Source organism: Pleurodeles waltl, chromosome 4_1, assembly GCF_031143425.1.
Source record: "Pleurodeles waltl isolate 20211129_DDA chromosome 4_1, aPleWal1.hap1.20221129, whole genome shotgun sequence".
Lineage (NCBI taxonomy): Eukaryota > Metazoa > Chordata > Amphibia > Caudata > Salamandridae > Pleurodeles > Pleurodeles waltl.
The window spans coordinates 457,619,271-457,639,056 of NC_090442.1; the positions used below are offsets into that span (position 1 = coordinate 457,619,271).

A 19,786-nucleotide genomic window follows, 5' to 3' on the forward strand; every position below is an offset into this window, starting at 1 on the left:
TCACATTCTTGAAACCTACTACTTTTAGTACATCAGCACATTAATAGAATTGTACAAACTCTGCAATATCATATGTAGGGACAATTTTATCACAATGTGCAAAAAAAACACACTTTGAGACATTTACATAAAATAGTTGGCCTTTTTCATCACATGGATTAAGTCAAATGCATGTATTTTACATTATGTAAAAGAAAAATAGTACAACATTAGTGAAATGCACACAGGGTATATTTTTTATTTGCAGTGAATCAACAAATTCCTCAATGAAAGAACACAAGATTGACAAGAACATAAAAAATACTCTTTTATTGAAAGTATCAACTTTTATTCAACTGTTTACTGATCTTCTACAAACATGGCAACTTAGAATATTGGATTATTAGCTTTTTTTGGTTATCTTTACTTTTTGTGAATGCCACAATTTTGTCAAACAACTTTATCATAAAAATAAAATATTTGAGGCACATTTTATAACTAGCTTATGGGAAATTAAATTTCTTATACAAATGACTAGTCCATCAATTGAAAAGTCAATTGAGATACCCTCGGCAATGTGCTGACCCACACTTGCAAGCAGTCCTAACTCTCCTTCTTGCTGGACTAATATCTATCAAGTCAGAACTTAGTTCACCAGAACCTACACATAGGAAAACATAAATTTGAAGAAAAAAAATTGAATGTTTACTTGAATGCATGTAAGTGAAACATTTGCAAGTACAAATTACAGTGTATTAAGTTGTAAAAAACACAGAAACAATTTGATATTTTTTTGAAGATGAATTTGTGTTGTGACTGTACAATTAGGAAGTGAAAGGTGACAACTTTAAACCAACTTTAACTGTCGTAGTTCAGTACCAAGATGCCCTTCAGGGTGAACATGTGCTTTATAATTACACGTTAGCAATACGTTTCTGAAATAAGAACACTGATCCTAAGCTTGTTCTATTTGATATACAATTTGAAGTAAATAATACGATTTTCAATAAGTTTTGATTGTTGTGAAATGTACAAAACAACCCTAAATTTTACCCACCCTTGCTTATGCCACTTTTCTTACTGGGCATCCCTGGCACAGCATGAGCAAGACTGATCTTGACTCATAAGGAGGGTTGGACGGAGGAAAATAAACTTATTTCAAAACATGAAGTTGATCATGAAAACTGATTTATTTATGGGTATTCAATTCTCACAGAATTATCCCTTAATAATACTCAAAATGCATGTATAACTTTACCCCATCTTTAGTTAGAACAAATTACTATGAATTTGGAGGGAGGTTTTGCAATGATCTATTCACGTTTTAAAATATTTGAGTAGCAGATTTTCTATTTTGGGCCATGGCAAAGTACCTTATGAAGCAAAATAATTGGACATAAATTATTCTATGTGTTTGACAGAAGTGTTACGAATTTCAAAATTTGTATTTTTCCTGAGGTAACCAAATTAGAAAGTTCTAGTTACCAATCAGACAGACCTCCACATTCAGATCAATGGAGTTTGCTGCAGCCCTATTACGTAAAGTCAATGCTTTGCCAAAATGTTGTTAAAACCTCTGAAATGCTAATGTTACCCCTTTATAAGTCAGCTTCGCTACATATTTTTGTGCTTTTATCTACAACTTACCAAATGCTGATTCAAGTATAATTTTACACTGTAGCATGGTACATGGAAATTTCAAAGTAAGGTTATATAAAACACTACACAGGCATGAAAAATTAGATGAATGCATACTTTTTAAGACACCCATTAAATATCTCCTAATAGAAGGTCAATATTTACCTCACCAAGTTTTCACCAAGGAATTATATCACATGCATGATTCACTTCAAATTGCACCATTTTATTAAAATTAATAATGGACTTCTTCAATTATGTTGTTATGCTGTATTGGATTTAATACAATATTTATTTAGTAAAATACATTTCAAACAGAAACCCTAATGGAATGGTGCAATTTAGAATAAACAATAAAATATATTGTTTTTCTTTTACCCTTCATGCATTGTTGATGGGTTTCACATTTCAAACGGAAAGCCTAACTGAAGTGTGTCATTTGGAACAAAGAAGTAGACTTCCTTAATCCTTCATAAATTGTCAGTGGCCTTCTTGGCCCATTATCAAAATACATCCTGAACATTCAAATGAACACCAAAATTGTGGACTTGTTTAGGCTAAAATAACTAAAGGTTGTAATGTTTAGGCTCAGAGCCATACTTCGATCAACAACATTTCTTTATAAAATACTGTTTAGGAATTGAAAAGGATACAATCCATTCCTACATCATTAAATACTGAAAAATTGCAGGGACTCTTGAATTTCCATACATTGTCTCTAAAATTAACTTATTTAAACATTTGCTGTCAATTCAGTAAGTGTTTTTTCTGATGGATACTTCTATCTGCAGACACGTCACTTGTAGAACAAACCTCAGGGGTCAGACTTGATCCAGAAACTTCAAAACAAAGAGGTCATTGTTACAGGGCACTGGACTAAGCTGGCATCGTAAGGGATGTCGGGCAATGCCACAGAGGACATAAAGCTCCTGTCCGGGTGAATTAATATCAGTTCCCTTTTTTTCTGCATCTTTGACGCAGAGAGCTTCACTCTCTGAGGAATTTGCCTCACCAATTTAACATAGGACGAATCCCAAAATGTCGCTCTACCCACACAAAAAGACAGTTTTTCACTCCTGTAGGGATTGTGAAGGGCAGAGGTCCTTTACGGACCTTTATGAGGTCTGTCTGTAGTTGTTGGAGTCTGACCATGACTCGAGGACCTGCTCCTCATGCCTCTGTATGCGTCCCAAGGCCATCAAGGTGTAGGAGACTAGGTTATTTATGGACGAAGGAAGGATAAATACAGACGCCAGAAACTTTCCCGGCACCATTGCCGCTCCCTGTCTTTGGCCAAGAAAAAGAGAAAACATAGGAGGAAGGAACAGAAGCATTCAAAAGGTAAGTCGCCCCTTCGCTCTCAGTCCTCCACAAGACCTTCATCCTCAGAACCAGAACTTATCACTGTTGGATCGTCTGCACAGCCATGCTCCATCTATGGACCTGGCTCCAGACAGACACCCATACTCAGCCTTTGGCACTAGCACATCAGTCAATCAAAACTTCGATGCTGACTCTAACCTTCCACAAGTTCCTGGCTCTGGCATCGGAACCAGTAGCATTCCTGAGCACTATACATACCATTTCCACCTTAGAGCTTGACAGCCCCACCGCATCTGCCACTCTTCATGCCATTCAGCTGATGCTGTTTCGGCACCACACTGTCAGAACCAGTGCTCAAATGCTTTAACCTGGCGCTCTGCTTCTCGGTGCCTCCACCGCCTATGGCTTCAGACACAATGCCTTCAGTGTCATACCTCGTCGAGCCTCAGATTCACTCGTAGGGAGGCCCAGAGGCTGCTTGAAGAGGATGCTTATCAAGCACACCTCCATGATTTTATTGGGACAGATTCTCACCCAGTGGAGTATTTCACTAGTGTTGGACCTAATCATGAACCCCTTGATTTTCAGGGCCTGTCTTCAGCCAGTTGGCTAGACACCTCACCAGCGCAGGCTATCCACTGGACAGCCAATGGCAGAAATCATGCCTTTACACAAGGTCATGCTGAAAGCCGCAGAGGTGTTGGACTTGCAACTTCCATCAACGAAGACAAAGACCAACGTCCTCAATGAGATTCTCCTGCCCTCAGCGACCTCTTCGGAACCTATTCTTCCTTTCAGTGAGGCTTTACTAGAACCTGTTATAGGAGTGTGACGGGAGAAGCCTTCCACTGCTTTGGTAGTCAGTCGCCTCATAGCCCACCGTTATTGCGTTGCACCTGGTTATCTGGCCTTTCTTTCCATGCACCCTTTGCCAGAGGGTTTGTTTATCCAGGCCTCCCGTTCAGGGTCACAACTGGGTAGTGTTTTCCCTACAGCCCTTTCTGACAGGGAGTCAAAACGGTTGGAAGCCTGGAGCAAGAAGGCCTCTTCTGTAGACAGTATGGGCTTGAAGTAACTCAATTACAACTGCCTTCTCAACTGCTACAGCCACGCCTTGTAGGACATGGCCCTAATGATCCTTCCGTTTTTTCCTGCCTATATGAAGGAATACTTTCAGGAGCTCATCGCGGATGCCTCCTGCCATATTATTAACAGTAGATTGGACACCGCAGACTCAGTTGCCAGGGCTGTACATGACAATGCATCCCCACGCATGGTTCAGGACATTCAGTTTCACATGCAATGGCCAGACTAACCTGATGGACTTACCCTTTGATGTCGTTCAGGGACAAGGCTGCACAGCACTGGCGTGGCTTAAGGCCTGCATAGCCATGGCCAGGTCTTTGAGCTTTCAGTTCCACCACAACCAAGAACTTAAGGCCTATTTGCTGCTGTTGCGGTTGTGATCAATGCTCCTCTTTTCACTCCCGGCAGTAGAAACCAGCGCTTCTGCAGCAAAAACCAATCGCCCTGCAGTACAGAGGCCGTGGTAGACGTAAATGCCATAGACCCACCTTGCAACTCTTCTCCTCTTCTTTTTCCCCCACCCCACAAGGAAAGAAGGCCTAATTTGCTTCCCCAAGCCCACACACAGCCTGTGGGAGGGCGTTTCTCATTTTCTTCTTGCCTGGAAAGCCATTATTTTGGACCAATGGGTCCTTCAAACTGTAGAAAAGGACTACACCCTTCCCTTCATTCAGGTTCTGCCCCCAATTCCTCACCTTTCTTCTTCTCCACCTTCCAACCATTTGGTCATTCTGCAACAGAAGGTGCCAGTGCTCCTCCTCTAAGGAGCAGTGGAGTTAGAGCCAGATGTGGAACGAGGCCTGTGCTTTTACGTGTGTTACTTCCTATTGCCTAAAAGGTACAGCAGTCTGCATCCAATTTTGGATTTCAGCAATCTGAACTTCTTCCTCAAAAAGGAAAAGTTAAAGATGCTGGCCCTATCTCAAATTCTACTGGTGTTAGAGCTTGGAGACTGGATAGTGTTTCTGGATCTGCAGGATCTGTATTTTCACATCCCTATCCCCATCCTGTGAACTCATCAGAAGTACTTGTGGTCTTTAGTGGGTTCTACACACTACCAATTTGTGGTACTACCCTTTGGCTTGACATCTGCACCTCAAATTTTCATGATGGTGATGTGGTTGCTGCCCATCTCAGATGGTCTAGTATCTCCATTTTCCCATACTCCTCAAACCCACCTCACCGGACATGGGTGGTCATTCTGACCTCGGCGGTAAAAGGCGCCTACCGCCGGTCAGAAATCCTCCATAATCCCGCCGCGGTCGCGGAAACCCGCCACGGTCATTCTGACCCGCAGAAGGCAAACCTCCGAAAATCCGACCGCCACAACAGACCGCCAGACCAGCGGTCGGCGGAAAGGTGGAGGTGACAAAACCTCCACCGTCACGCCAACAGAAATACGCCCATGCCATTACGACCCACGAATCCACGCGGCGGTCATTCAAACGCGGTATTCCATTGGCGGGACACACCGCCGCGGTCAGAATACACACAAACGAACAAAACCCAGCCACATTGGACGATTTGAATCCCACACACCTGATACACATACACACACCACTCCCACACACACAATACAATATAAAACACCCACCCACATCACCCACAAACCCCTAAGCTAAAAAATTCGTAAAGAAGGCAAGAGCGAGACACCAGCATCCAAAAAATAACAGCCACAGCCACTCAACACCATCACCCACACACTATCCACACACAAAACAAGACACACCACCACACTCAACTCACTTAAATACACATACTCCACCCCACACATCATACACACCACCCCATGGCACCCCAAAGACAACCCCGCTTCACAGACGAAGAACTCAGGGTCATGGTGGAGGAAATCGTTCGGGTAGAGCCCCAGCTGTTCGGCACACAGATACAATACACTAGCATTGCCCGGAGGACGGAGCTATGGCAGAGGATTGTCGACAGGGTGAACGCAGTGGGACAGCACCCCAGAAATCGGGAAGACATCAGGAAGCGATGGAACGACCTACGGGGGAAGGTGCGTTCCATGGTATCCAGGCACAACATCGCCGTGCAGAAGACTGGCGGAGGACCCCCACCTCAACCCCCACAATTCACATCATGGGAGGAGGAAGTCTTGAACATCCTGCATCCTGACGGCCTCGCAGGAGTCGGCGGAGGAATGGATACTGGTAAGTTGAAGCTTCAATACTGCTTCCCCCCCACCTGCATGCCAAATCAGACCCCAACCCTCACCCCCATCCTCGAACCCCACCCTCACCCCCACCCCCATCCTCACCCCCACCCTCACCCCCACCACCATCCTCACCCCCACCACCATCCTCACCCCCACCCCCAGCACACCTATTCCCCGCCAATGTCTCACCATCACAACCCACACATCCCAAAACCTAGGCCTGCATGCGTCCACTAAGCATGGACACCCATCACCAAAGCATGCCCAATGCATATACACATCCCCCCCACAAGCCACCCTCACCAAAGCCCCCACACACGAATGCCAGCACTTGGGGACACGAGAACCCACAGATACACCCATATGCCACACATTGAAACTATAACCATACCTCTATACCCCTGCAGGACCCGACCGTCAACACACCGCGGCGGAGGGTCCAGAATTATCCACACCCCCCACCCAAGAGGCCGTCAGCGATGACAGCAGCTCTGTCGACCTGGACACCGATGACCAGCCCGGACCATCGGGGACCTCTGGACAGTCGGTTCCCCTCACACAGGCCCAGGCCACTACAGACCCTAACCCCTCTGGGAACACCAGCACAGCTCCCACCCAGCGGGCCCATGCCTCTGTCTCCAGGGCGCGTAAATCAGCGGTGTGTCTACCACTACAGGGCACCCAGGATAACCCACCACCCCAACAACAACAGGGACCTGGGGGCAGTGGTAGTGGGCACACCGGCCAGGGGGCAGAGGCCCAGGGAAACAGGGGAACTCGGAGGGCAGCTGTGCGACAGGGGGGGGAGGAGAGGCCCAGGGAACCCACTCTCCACGAGGTCCTCACCACCATCATGGGAGCATACAACCGCTCCCAGGAGACGATGGCGACGGTACTGGCCCGGTTCCAGGAGATCCAGGCACTGCAGGAGGAACACTATCGGGGGTACAGGGAGGACATCAGAGCCATCAACACCACCCTGGTTACCATGGTAGGGCTGCTGCAGGACCTCGTAAACACCAGGGCGGACACTGAACAACACCCAAGGGCCCCTGCCACTAGCCTGGACCAAGAACAGCCAACCACCTCCGCCGGCGCTAGTGGACAGGAGGCCCCCGCACAGCAGCAGCCCACCAGACCCCCACCTCCTGCAGGAGAAGAACCACCCCGCAAGAAGGCCCTGAGATCTCGTAAGAAGACAGAGTAGGATGTCAAGACCCCCGCCAGCAATGGATACCACCTGATGTCATCCCACTGTCCCACATTGTCACCCTGTCCATCCTTGAACTGCCCATGCTCCATCTCTCCACAGGCCTCTGGACAATGCACCTGTGTGACTGTTACTCTGGACTCTGCCATGGACATTCCTTCACCATAGCCCCCACCCACTTGAAACCACCCATCCCATTTTGAGCACTTCAATAAACACCTATTTTGCACCAAAATATCTGGAGTCTGGCTGTGATTTCAATAGATTGTAATTGACATGACAGTGCAAATATGTCCTTGTACATGGTGAAGTCAACAAACAGCTGCCACAAAGCTGTAGTCCATGGGGAAACGAAGCACAGGACTCGTAGTGGGGACCCCAGATCTGAAATAGGGAGGGAAAAGCCAAAACTCAGTCATCATACACTGGGGCAAATAGACAGGCAGCAGAGATGCTGGAGAGTAGTTAACATTTACTAAATTATCTTTGAAATGTTACCTGTGTCCTATTGGAAGTACTGTTCAATGATTCTGTCCCTGTTGTCTGTTTCAGCCCCGTCGTCTTCCTCCTCGTCACTCTCCTCAGGTTCCACCGCTGCCACAACACCACCGTCTCGACCATCCTCCTGCAGGAAAGGCACCTGGCGGCGCAAAGCCAGGTTGTGAAGCATGCAGCAGGCCACGATGATGTGACACACCTTCTTAGGTGAGTACATTAGGGATCCACCTGTCATATGCAGGCACCTAAACCTGGCCTTTAGGAGGCCAAAGGTGCGTTCGATCACCCTCCTAGTACGCCCATGGGCCTCATTGTACCGTTCCTCTGCCCTGGTCCGGGGATTCCTTACTGGGGTCAGTAGCCACGACAGGTTGGGGTACCCAGAGTCCCCCACTAGCCATACACGGTGTCTCTGTAGCTGTTCCATCACGTAAGGGATGCTGCTATTCCTGAGGATGTAGGCGTCATGCACTGACCCTGGGAATTTGGCATTTACATGCGAGATGTACTGGTCAGCCAAACACACCACCTGGATGTTCATTGAATGGTAATCTTTTCTGTTCCTGTACACCTGCTCCCTGTCTCTTGGGGGAACCAAAGCCACATGGGTCCCATCAATGGCACCAATTACGTTGGGAATATGTCCAAGGGCGTAGAAATCACCCTTCACTGTAGCCAATTCGCCCACCTCAGGGAAAATGATGTAGCTCCTCACGGATTTCATCAGGGCAGACAACACTCTGGATAACACCTTCGAAAACATGGGCTGAGACATCCCTGAAGCAATTCCCACGGTTGTCTGAAATGACCCACTTGCCAAGAAATGGAGTACTGACATGACCTGCACCAGAGGGGGAATCCCTGTGGGTTGGCGGATGGGGGACATCAGGTCGGGCTCCAGCTGGGCACACAGTTCATGGATAGTGGCACGGTTAAGACGGTAGGTCAGGATAATGTGGCGTTCTTCCATTGTCGACAGGTCCACCAGCGGTCGGTACACGGGAGGATTCATCCGTCTCCTCGCCCAACCCAGCGGACGGTGCCTAGGAAGGACAACATGGAGCACACAGTCAAGCAACCCACAGGTACGTACTCACAGCTAGCACAGTATACGATTCTCTATGCAGTGAATGGCGTGTCTGAGTGGCTATGCAAGGCCTAGGCCTGTGTGACGCAGTTGAAATTGAGCCATGTGGGCCCTGGAAATGGCGGCTGCCTGACCTGTGAAGTGTGACAATGGGATGTGAGGTCAATGCGCTGGCGTGGCACACCGCGGCGGGCGGCGGGCGAAGACCGCGGCGCAAAGCCGCATTGGTTAACATTGAAGCCTATGGGTTTCAGGAGCGAAGGGCGCCGGCGGTGGCGGGACGCACCGCCGCGGTACGCACCGCCGCGGACGTGACCGCCATTTTCTATCTACTTATCCACTTGCGACTTGAACTTTCACAGGAGAGGACCTATACTGCAAGTGTTGCTGTGACCTCGGTCTGGAAGGGACAATGGCTGCTGCACCTGGGGAAAGGGCCCCTGCCTTCACTGGAGAGGAGTTGGAGAAACTCGTGGATGGGGTCCTCCCCCAGTATGCGCTACTCTACGGTCCTCCAGACCAACAAGTGAGTTTAATTCAATCTGGATTTGGGGACACTGGCTGGCTTGGGGGCCTGGCGGGGGGCCTGGCGGGGATGGGGGGCATGTTGGGCCTGGCGGGGGGCCTGGCGGGGGGCCTGGCGGGGATGGGGGGCATGTTGGGCCTGGCGGGGGGCCTGGCGGGGATGGGGGGCATGTTGGGCCTGGCGGGGGGCATGGCGGGGGGCCTGGCGGGGATGGGGGGCATGTTGGGCCTGGCGGGGGGCATGGCGGGGATGGGGGGCATGTTGGGCCTGGCGGGGGGCATGGCGGGGATGGGGGGCATGTTGGGCCTGGCGGGGGGCCTGGCGGGGGGCCTGGCGGGGATGGGGGGCGTTGAGCCACTGGCAAGGAAAATGCTGACAAACTTGAACGTGGTATTTCTCCCTCCCTGTACGTGTCACATAGGTCCGCGCCCATGAGAAGATCAGGATTTGGCGTGCCATCGCCAAGGAAGTCCGGACCCTGGGGGTCCACCATCGACGGGGCACCCACTGCCGCAAGAGGTGGGAGGACATCCGCCGCGGGACCAAGAAGACCGCCGAGTCTCTGCTGGGGATGGCCTCCCAACATAGGCGGGGTGCCTGCTGTCAACTGAGCCCCCTGATGTTCCGGATCCTGGCGGTGGCCTACCCTGAATTGGATGGGCGCGTGAGGGCAGCACAGCAGACACAAGGGGGTGAGTACAAGCATTATCTACTCTGTTGTCGCGCAGTGGAGGTGTCTGGTTGGGGGAGGATGGCTGGGGGTCCCCCTAGGCCAGGGCGATATCTGTAGGCTGGGCACCCCCGTAAGCCCCTGTGTCCCCAGCCACCACCCTCAGTAGTTTGTCAGTACAGCCATCCCTGGGCCGTGTCATCCATGGGTGCAGTTGTCAACTCTAGGCGTGTAGGGCATGTTCCACGGAATGCGTAGCGGACCCCAAGTGCGCAACTTAGTGCAGGGGGCATCTGTGTCTGTCATGTCCGCTAACTGTACCGGAGATCCATGTACTCAATATCCCTTTATTTCTCTCTCCCCCCCCCTTTTTGTTTGTCTTTCTGTGCTTGTGTGCATCAGCATCATCAGGCGGAGGAGAAGTGGCATCGGGGCAGGAGGGAGCTGCATCTCACATGGCCCAGGAGGGCCATGCCACAGAGTCAGACTGGACCAGTGAGACGGAGGGCGAGGGGAGCTCCACGACGGGGACGACTGGAGCCTGCAGCGACACGGACACGTCCTCGGAAGGGGGCTCCCTTGTGGGGGTGGCACCATCCGTGCCCCCCGCCATTACAGGTACAGCCGCCACCCAGCGCACCATCTCCGCCCTCCCAGCAGCCCCTCAGCGTTCGCCCCGTGCCCGCTCTGCCAGGAAGCCGGGCATCTCCTGCGCCCCAGGCACCTCAGGCCCTGCCCCTGTTACCCCCGCTGCCCTCAGTGAGGAGGTCATTGACCTCCTCCGAACGCTCATTGTTGGGCAGACTACCCTTTTGAATGCCATCCAGGGGGTGGAGAGGGAGGTTCATCGCAGCAATGCGTACCTGGAGGGCATTCATTCGGGTCAGGCTGCCCATCAGCGATCGTTCCAGGCTCTGGCCTCAGCACTGACGGCAGCCATTGTCCCTGTCTCCTGCCTGCCTCTACTAACTCCCTCCTCCCAGTCTCCTGTTCCTCTGCCTGTCCCACCCACACCATCAGACCAGCCTGCACACACCTCAACACCCAAGAGAAGCTCATCCAAACATAAGCACCACAGATCACGCAGACATTCACACACGCAACATTCCGATGCAGACATGCCAACAGTCACTACCACCTCTGTGACCCCCACCTCCTCGTCTCCCTCCTCCCTCCCTGTGACGTCTACACTCACACCTCCATTCACCTCACCATCAGCCAGTGTTTCCATCACCAGCACACCCTCCACTCCAGTCCGCACACGTGCAGTCACCACCCCCACTGCCATTTACACGTCCCCTGTGTCCTCTCCCACTGTGTCTGTCACCCCCTCTTCCACACCACACAAACGCAGCCACCCACCCACCCAACAGCCATCCACCTCACGACAGCCTATCCCTCCTGCACCTGCACCCAAAGACAGCAAACGTGACTCACCTACAACCACATCCTCTCCCTCCACTCCCATTCCCACTGTACCTACCACTCTCCATTGTCCCAAGAAGCTCTTCCTCGCCACTACTAACTTCTTTCCTGACCCTGAGCCCCCCCTCCTTCTCGTCGGGGTAAGAAGAGCACCTCAGCCACCACCAGCCCTGCAGCCCCCTTGACAAGGGTGCAGGGGTATTGGAGCCCGCCAGCCCGCATGTCTGGATCTTCGCCCAGCAGCAAGGGGACAGGCAGCCCACCCCCTGGGAAGAGGAGCAGAAGGCGGAAGGGGCGCTGCAGGAGCCTGCCTTCTACATCCCCCCCGGACACCACCCAGAGACAGTCACCAGCCACAGCTCCAAAGGGAGGAAAGGGCCACAGGCCCACGACTAAGGAGGGCAAGGGCAGCAAGTCGGAGAGGTCAGGCAGCAGGCCTGCTGCCCAGGAGGAGCCCACAACCCCCATAGCCGCTGCCCCGGGAGGAACCGGCACAGCTGCCCCGGGAGAGCCCACCACCCCCATAGCCGCTGCCCAGGGAGGACCCAGCCCAGCTGGCCAGGAGGGCCCCACCACCCACAGCCCAGGTGGGCATTGAAGGAGCACCATCCCCGCTGCCCAGGAGGGCACCACCAGGCAATTAGCAGTTGGCCATAGACCGGCCGCCGTCTCAAGAACCGCTGAACTGGGCCCCGCCGTCTCAAGAACCGCTGAACTGGGCCCCGCCGTCTCAAGAACCGCTGAACTGGGCCCTTCAAGGCAAGTAGCGCTGACCTGGGCCCCGCCGTCTCAAGAACCGCTGAACTGGGCCCTTCAAGGCAAGTAGCGCTGACCTGGGCCCCACCGTCTCAAGAACCGCTGAACTGGGCCCCGCCGTCTCAAGAACCGCTGAACTGGGCCCCGCCGTCTCAAGAACCACTGAACTGGGCCCTTCAAGGCAAGTAGCGCTGACCTGGGCCCCACCGTCTCAAGAACCGCTGAACTGGGCCCCGCCGTCTCAAGAACCGCTGAACTGGGCCCCGCCGTCTCAAGAACCGCTGAACTGGGCCCCGCCGTCTCAAGAACCGCTGAACTGGGCCCCGCCGTCTCAAGAACCGCTGAACTGGGCCCCGCCGTCTCAAGAACCGCTGAACTGGGCCCTTCAAGGCAAGGAGCGCTGAACTGGGCCCTTCAAGGCAAGTAGCGCTGACCTGGGCCCCACCGTCTCAAGAACCGCTGAACTGGGCCCCGCCGTCTCAAGAACCGCTGAACTGGGCCCCGCCGTCTCAAGAACCGCTGAACTGGGCCCTTCAAGGCAAGGAGCGCTGAACTGGGCCCTTCAAGGCAAGTAGCGCTGACCTGGGCCCCACCGTCTCAAGAACCGCTGAACTGGGCCCCGCCGTCTCAAGAACCGCTGAACTGGGCCCTTCAAGGCAAGGAGCGCTGAACTGGGCCCTTCAAGGCAAGTAGCGCTGACCTGGGCCCCACCGTCTCAAGAACCGCTGAACTGGGCCCCGCCGTCTCAAGAACCGCTGAACTGGGCCCCGCCGTCTCAAGAACCGCTGAACTGGGCCCCGCCGTCTCAAGCACCGCTCCGCTGGGCCCCGCCGTCTCAAGAACCGCTGAACTGGGCCCTTCAAGGCAAGAACCGCTGGCCCTTTGGCAGACGTGGCAGGGCAGGATCTATCTCGGGCAGGGCTGCAGGATGTCCTCTGGCCAACTTGCCTCCTCCAGTGGCAGTGGGGTCTGTTATGGACTGTATGGACTGTGGCTTTGCTCTCCCCAGGATGGCCCAGTGGGCAGGCCACCCACTGTATGGACTGTATGGACTGTGGCTTTGCTCTCCCCAGGATGGCCCAGTGGGCAGGCCACCCACTGTATGGACTGTTTGGACTGTGGCTTTGCTCTCCCCAGGATGGCCCAGTGGGCAGGCCACCCACTGTATGGACTGTTTGGACTTTGGCTTTGCTCTCCCCAGGATGGCCCAGTGGGCAGGCCACCCACTGTATGGACTGTATGGACTGTGGCTTTGCTCTCCCCAGGATGGCCCAGTGGGCAGGCCACCCACTGTATGGACTGTATGGACTGTGGCTTTGCTCTCCCCAGGATGGCCCAGTGGGCAGGCCACCCACTGTATGGACTGTTTGGACTGTGGCTTTGCTCTCCCCAGGATGGCCCAGTGGTCATGGAGTCCCCTCGTGGATCTGGCGTCGTGTACTCAAGTGGCTGAGGTGCCCCCCCTTCCCTTCCCCCTGAGGTGCCTGTCCGATTTTCTTTCTGATGCCCCTGCAGTGTTCTCTCCGTGGAGTTCTTGTCGTGGGACTGGGCCTTGCCCCTTTGCACAGGAACCCTGTGATCCACGGACAGTGGTTGGACTACATTTAGTAGATGTATATATTTTGTATATAGTTTATTTATTTATTGGGATTACTGGTGTCCATATTTCAATATATCTGCCCGTTTATGATCTCTTCTTTTGGTCTTTGCATTATTTCGGAGGGGGGTGGTTTGTGGGTTGTGACAGTGATCTGTGGGAATGCATTGATGTGTGTGTTGTAGTGGGTGTGGGTGGGTGGGTGTGTGCCGGTAATCTTTTCCCTCCCCTGTGTCGTAGGTGCAGTACTCACCGATGTCTTCCGCGCCGCCGGGCGTGCTCCTGGTATATGAGCAGGAATAGGAGTGCGGGGATGACCTGCAACTCTGGTTCCATGCTGCCGGAATCTCGCGTGGAGTGCGTAGAGGTGAGCGTTTTCCCGTTCGTAGTCTGTTTCCGCCGTGTTCTTATCGGCGGTGCTCCCGCCCCGGAAAAGGTGGCAGATTGGTGGGTCGTAATAGGGTGGGCGGTACATTGTCTGCCGCCTGGCTGTTGGCGGGAACCGCCGCGCTGTTTGTTTGTACCGCTGTGGCGGGCGGAGTGTTAAGTTGGCGGGCTGTGTTGGCGGTTCCCGCCAGGGTCAGAATTGCATATTTTAGACCGCAGGCCTGTTGGCGGCTTGGCCGCCGCTTTATCACCGACCGCCAGGGTCAGAATGAGGGCCATGGTGTTGGGCCATTTGCAATCAACTGTATCTCTGCTTTTCAACCAATAAACCCAAATTTTCATTCTGGCCCTCCAAGTGACTAGTTCATAAGGTCGACACTGGGACTGGGATTCTTGTGGGACCACTCTTCTCTGCACTTTTTCACTCACTCAAAGAATCAGAGACATCCAGGAGATAACTCCATCTTTCCAGTGAGGCGCGAGAATCCCAGTCCTGAGTTCTGCAATTCCTAGGTCTGCTGGTTTCCTCTATTCCCCTAGTCACACACACGTTGGCACAAGGGTCCCTGCAGTGGTGCCTCTGCAGGCAGCGGCTCGAGTATGGGGGAGATCTGTCAGATTCCACTGTGATCTCCCCTTTGCTGCATCGGCAGTGCCTTGATGGGGGACCAAGGTGAAAATGCACTCGTGGGATGGCCTGCACTCCCCCTCCATCCGTTACTACAGTGGTAAAGGATGCCTCCATCTTAGGGTGGGGAGCCCATCTGGATGATTAGGGGCCCCCGGTTCCACAGAAGATCATGTTCTTCACATCAACCTGTTGGAACTGCGGTTGACTTGGCTGGTGCTCAAGGGTTTTCTCCCCTCTATCATGGATTGGTCTTTACAGATCCTGACCAACAACACAACTGCGATTTGGTACATGAATAAGCAAATCCTGACTGACCACACAACGGCGATTTGGTACATGAATAAGCAAGGAGGGGTAGGGTCTCATCACCTCTGCCTAGTATTTAGACTTTGGTCTTGGGCACAACACCTAGGGATCTGGCTCATTGCCACTCCCCTAGCGGGGGCTCTGAGCATCAGAGCTGAAAGCTTGAGCCGGCATCACCTTGTTGATCACAAGTGGCATCTTCTGCTAGAGGTAGTCCAGGAAATCTTTGCCCAGTGAGACACGCCTTACGTGGACTTATTCACCTCCCCTGAAAAAGCTCTGTGCCAGCAGTTCTGCACCCTCCAGTATACGTTAAGGAGAACCTTTTTTTTGTGTGTGTGTGTGAGAAAGAGAGAGAGAGAGAGAGAGAGAGAGGCAAATTTCAGTTGAGATGGAACTTTTGAGCTGCATTACGCATTTACCCCATACTCTTGATTCTTCGAGACCTCAGCAATATTCGCCAAGACCGGTCCCAAGCCATTCTCATTGCACCGGATTGGCCGGGAAGGGTATGGTATGCAGACCTTCTGCGTTTCTCTACGTGAACCTTCTCTCTTATTCTGTGGGACTGGTTATGCACTCCGATCTCAGATCTCCACCTACATGCTTGAAGATTGAGCGGGGACAACTGAGTTCATTTCAGCTACCACCAGAGGTGGCTGAAGTCATTTTGTCTCCACATTGCCCCGCCATTAAGTTGGTTTATTCCAGTAGTTGGGGCAACTTGGTTGCATGGTGTGCGGGCAATGGTGTTGATCCTCTGCAGGCCAAACTAGTAAGTGAAAGCGTATAGAGTGAGCAAATGTCTGAAGGTGTCTTGGCACTAGCATCTGAAAGAGAGGCAACAAAACACAGAGATCTGTTTAGGAAAGAAAAAAAAAAAAGCCAGGTTTTAAACTGTTTCTGAAACCTAAGGCGCTGGGGGCACCGAGAAGCGGAGCACCAGGTCAAAGCAATGTAGCACCGGTTCTGACGGTGTGGTGCCCAAGAGCATTGGATGAAATGGCATGAAGAGTGGCATACGCAGTGGGGCCATTGAGCTTTAAGGTAAAGATGGCATACACAGTGTTCAGGAATGCTACTGGTTCCTATCCCAGAGCTGGGAACTCTGGAAAGGCTGGAGTCAACATTGAAAGTTTGAGCTACAGATGTGTCGGTGCTGAAGGCTCTAGGTATGGTGGTCTCTCTGGAGCCACGTCTATAGAAAGAGCAGGGCTTTGTGTAGGATCCAACAGCGCCAAGTCAACAAGCTCTGGTTCTGAGGATGAAGGACCTATGGGAGACTAAGAGTGATGAGGCGACTTACCTTTTGAATGCTTGTTTTCCTTTCTCCTATGTTTCCTCTTTTTTTGGCCGAAGATGACGAGAGGAAGCAGCAATGGTGCCTGGAAAGTTTATGGCATCTGTGTTCATCCTTCGCTCATCCATGAATGACCTGGCCTCCCGCTCTTTGATGGCCTTTGGACGCATACTGAGGCATGAGGAGCAGGCCTTCGAGTCATGGTGAGACCCTAATCACCAGACTGTCAAGTGTTGCAATTTTCACTTTTTCTTCCTCAGAAGTGGTGTGCTATTGACGATGTGAAGGATTAATTAGCTGCCTTGTCTGCTTTCCTCTGTCTGCCAGGTCAACCGTCCCTGTTTAAGTCCCCTTTTGTCAAGCATTTTCTTAAGGGCCTGACCAATATTTGTTCTCCCACTCTATTTCTAGTTCTTCAATGGGATTTAAATCTCATTCTAACTTTTTTGATAGGGACTCCATCTGAGTCCTTTCAGAGTGGTACCCTTTGTATGTTGACCCTTAAAACGGTATTTGCAAGTCCTTAGCTACATCCCCCTACTTTTCACTGCCTTCTTTCCAGACAAGTTGGTGTTGTGAACTAGGGCTGCTTTCCTCCCTAAAGTGGTCACTTCTTTCCATCTTGCCCAATCCATCACTTTTCCGACCTTCTACTCTCCACCTCTTTTCACAAAAGAGGAAGGACGGTTGCATTGGTTGGATCTTTGTGGGGCAGTTAACTACTAACTGGACCACACCAAAGACTTCTGATTGTGGAACCAGCTCTCTGTCGGCTAGTGTGGTGCCAAAAAGGGTTAGGCGGTACAGAAGAGGACTATCTCATTGGATTATCCTCTGCATCAAGATCTGCTATGCCTTAGCCTAGAAGGAGCCTACAGAAGGCATTCAAGCCCATTACACCAGTTCTATGTCAACCACTTCTGCACTTGTTCGAGCTGTCTAGACTGCAGAAATCTGTAAGGTGGCAATGTGGACTTCCTTGAACACCTTTGTGAAGCATTACTGCCTGGATGTGGAGGTGGGCAGGAATGGACACTTTGCCAGGTCCGTCTTGCAGGATTTCCTTGTTTACTCATCCATCAACTATCCTCCAGGGCAGGGTATTGCTGTGAAATATGTTCTACAAGTTCGCAATCCACAGGTAGATGTATCCATCAGAAGAAAAATGTAACTACTAGTAATCGTAGCTATCCTTCTGGCAGATACTCTATCTACCAGCAGATTCCTCGCTGACCCAGCCACTTCCCTGTTTCATAGACAAGGTAACAAGGTGTAGGGAAAGTTACGAATACTCTATCTTGTATTTTTTGGTGCTGCAATCCTTCATCATTGTCAATCTTTCCAAATCCTGCCTTGAAGGCTAGGTAACAATGGAGGGAGACTGACATTGATGCACCGGGGTGGGCACTTTACTGGCTCAGTGGCACTGCATGATGTTTCTTCTGCAACTGAGTCCAGCTCCCTTTACCGGCAGCGATGTTGCCTTGAAGTTTCTGGATCCAGCCTGACGCCTAGGATTTGTTCTACAGATGAGGAATCTGCAGGTAGATGGAGTATCTACCAGAAAGATTGTTACCGAAGATATCAACTTTTTTGTTTGATACAGTCTATCAAACAGTGTGTACAATATTAAAAGAGGGAAACATTATTTCAGTATATCAAGGGTCATTAAACCTAAATGAGCTGAGTCTAACAAACCTAAATAACAACCCAACCCCAAAGCAACATCTAAAAAGCATTTGTTTACTAATGAATCACTAGCAGACTTGCGAGTGAAGGTACCATACTTAAATAGCCAATGCAGATGTATGTGTAATTAATAACAAAAGGTGTGATAGGCCTGAACTCCTTGAGGAAGTTAGGGTAGTACCTATAGTAAAGAAAGAACTATTTCTTAAAAGAATGCAAGACCATCACCCACCCAGATGGCATGCTTCACCATAGGGGTCTCTCCTCCTTCGCATGACCAATGGTTCAGGTGAGAGTGGGCCCCAGAACAACAATATTCTGTGTATCTGTTTATCTGCTCTAGTGTTTAAAAAAAAAATCGAACAATCCAATACATTTCTAGCTGGAACAAAAACTGTTAAAAATACATACTACAAAAACTGTTAATATTACATAGCACGAGTCATTATTAATTTATGAAACTCTCCCTTTGGTAGTTGTATAACAAATGGCTTGGACAAAGAGGGGGCAAGGTCATCCTTACTATCCTTTCGCTATCCTTCTGCTAATAAGTGCACACGTCAAAAGAGGGTTAAAATGGCCCTGACAAATAAAATGTAAAAATATAAACTGTTTTTATTTTGCAAACATTAAATTTCCAGGAGAATTTGGATTTGGCGCTACCAAATTCTACTATTCTCACCCTCACCATAATATGGTTCCAGGTACAGTACTACACCAAAACCTCAAATTCACATTGCAAACTGATTAGAGTTACATCAAAAATTACATACTCAACTGTGTACAATGAACAGGGAATATTCACTGTAGGAGAAAAAGAGTGAGCAAACCACAATATGTTAGGAAGGTCTGCTAAATAAAGGTCAGGCAATAAAGGAGCAAGGACTCAACCTTTTTTTGTTTTATCCATTAAGTACCTCTATTTGCCTCGTAAGAAGACTGTGGGAATAAACTCCCATCCAAGCAAAATTATCATTATCCAACATCTGTAAAAGAAAGAGCTCACAAGGTGGAATGTTCCAGTACTCTAGTTTGCACCAAGTTCTCTCTAACCACTAGGTCAAACGTGCACGGAAGTTAAGGAAACAAAAAAGAGCACCCCCTTAGGCTCCATTGACTTCTATGCGATAGCCAAAAAAGAAAATGTGATCTGTATTGCATTGTCATTGGCTGAAAACTCACCCATCACCTCCTTGTTGTACAGCAATCATAGTAATATCAGTCACCAACTTGAACAGGGAAGACAGAAAGTGCTTGGCATAAACTTTAGCAACAACATTAAATATCCTAATTAATCGATAGTAGGGTTAGCTGGACCACCCAAAATAGTTTTTACAGTGTGTCCTTGCTTAACGTAAAGTCCCAAGGTCTGACTCTATTTTTGAGTAGGCCCAGACTCTCTTTTACTGCAAGTCACCATCTTTTCCCAATCTATGCAGAATCATTGCCAGGTCTGCCATTGACACAGATGTCATATAACCTAATCTATCTAGAAACTGAAAGTG

At 50.6% G+C, this 19,786-nt stretch overlaps 1 protein-coding gene across 2 annotated transcripts in view; it reads right to left on the minus strand.

The window, feature by feature from the left end:
- Nucleotides 1–294: 294 nt before the first annotated feature.
- Nucleotides 295–19,786, minus strand: part of SUV39H2 (SUV39H2 histone lysine methyltransferase) — a 343,208-nt gene continuing 323,716 nt past the window's right edge. For both annotated transcript variants that reach the window (XM_069228723.1, XM_069228722.1), the window contains one exon: nucleotides 295–640. In XM_069228723.1, coding sequence (XP_069084824.1) covers nucleotides 534–640 — 107 coding nt within the window. In that variant the 3' untranslated portion in view covers nucleotides 295–533. The remainder of the gene's footprint in view (nucleotides 641–19,786) is intronic.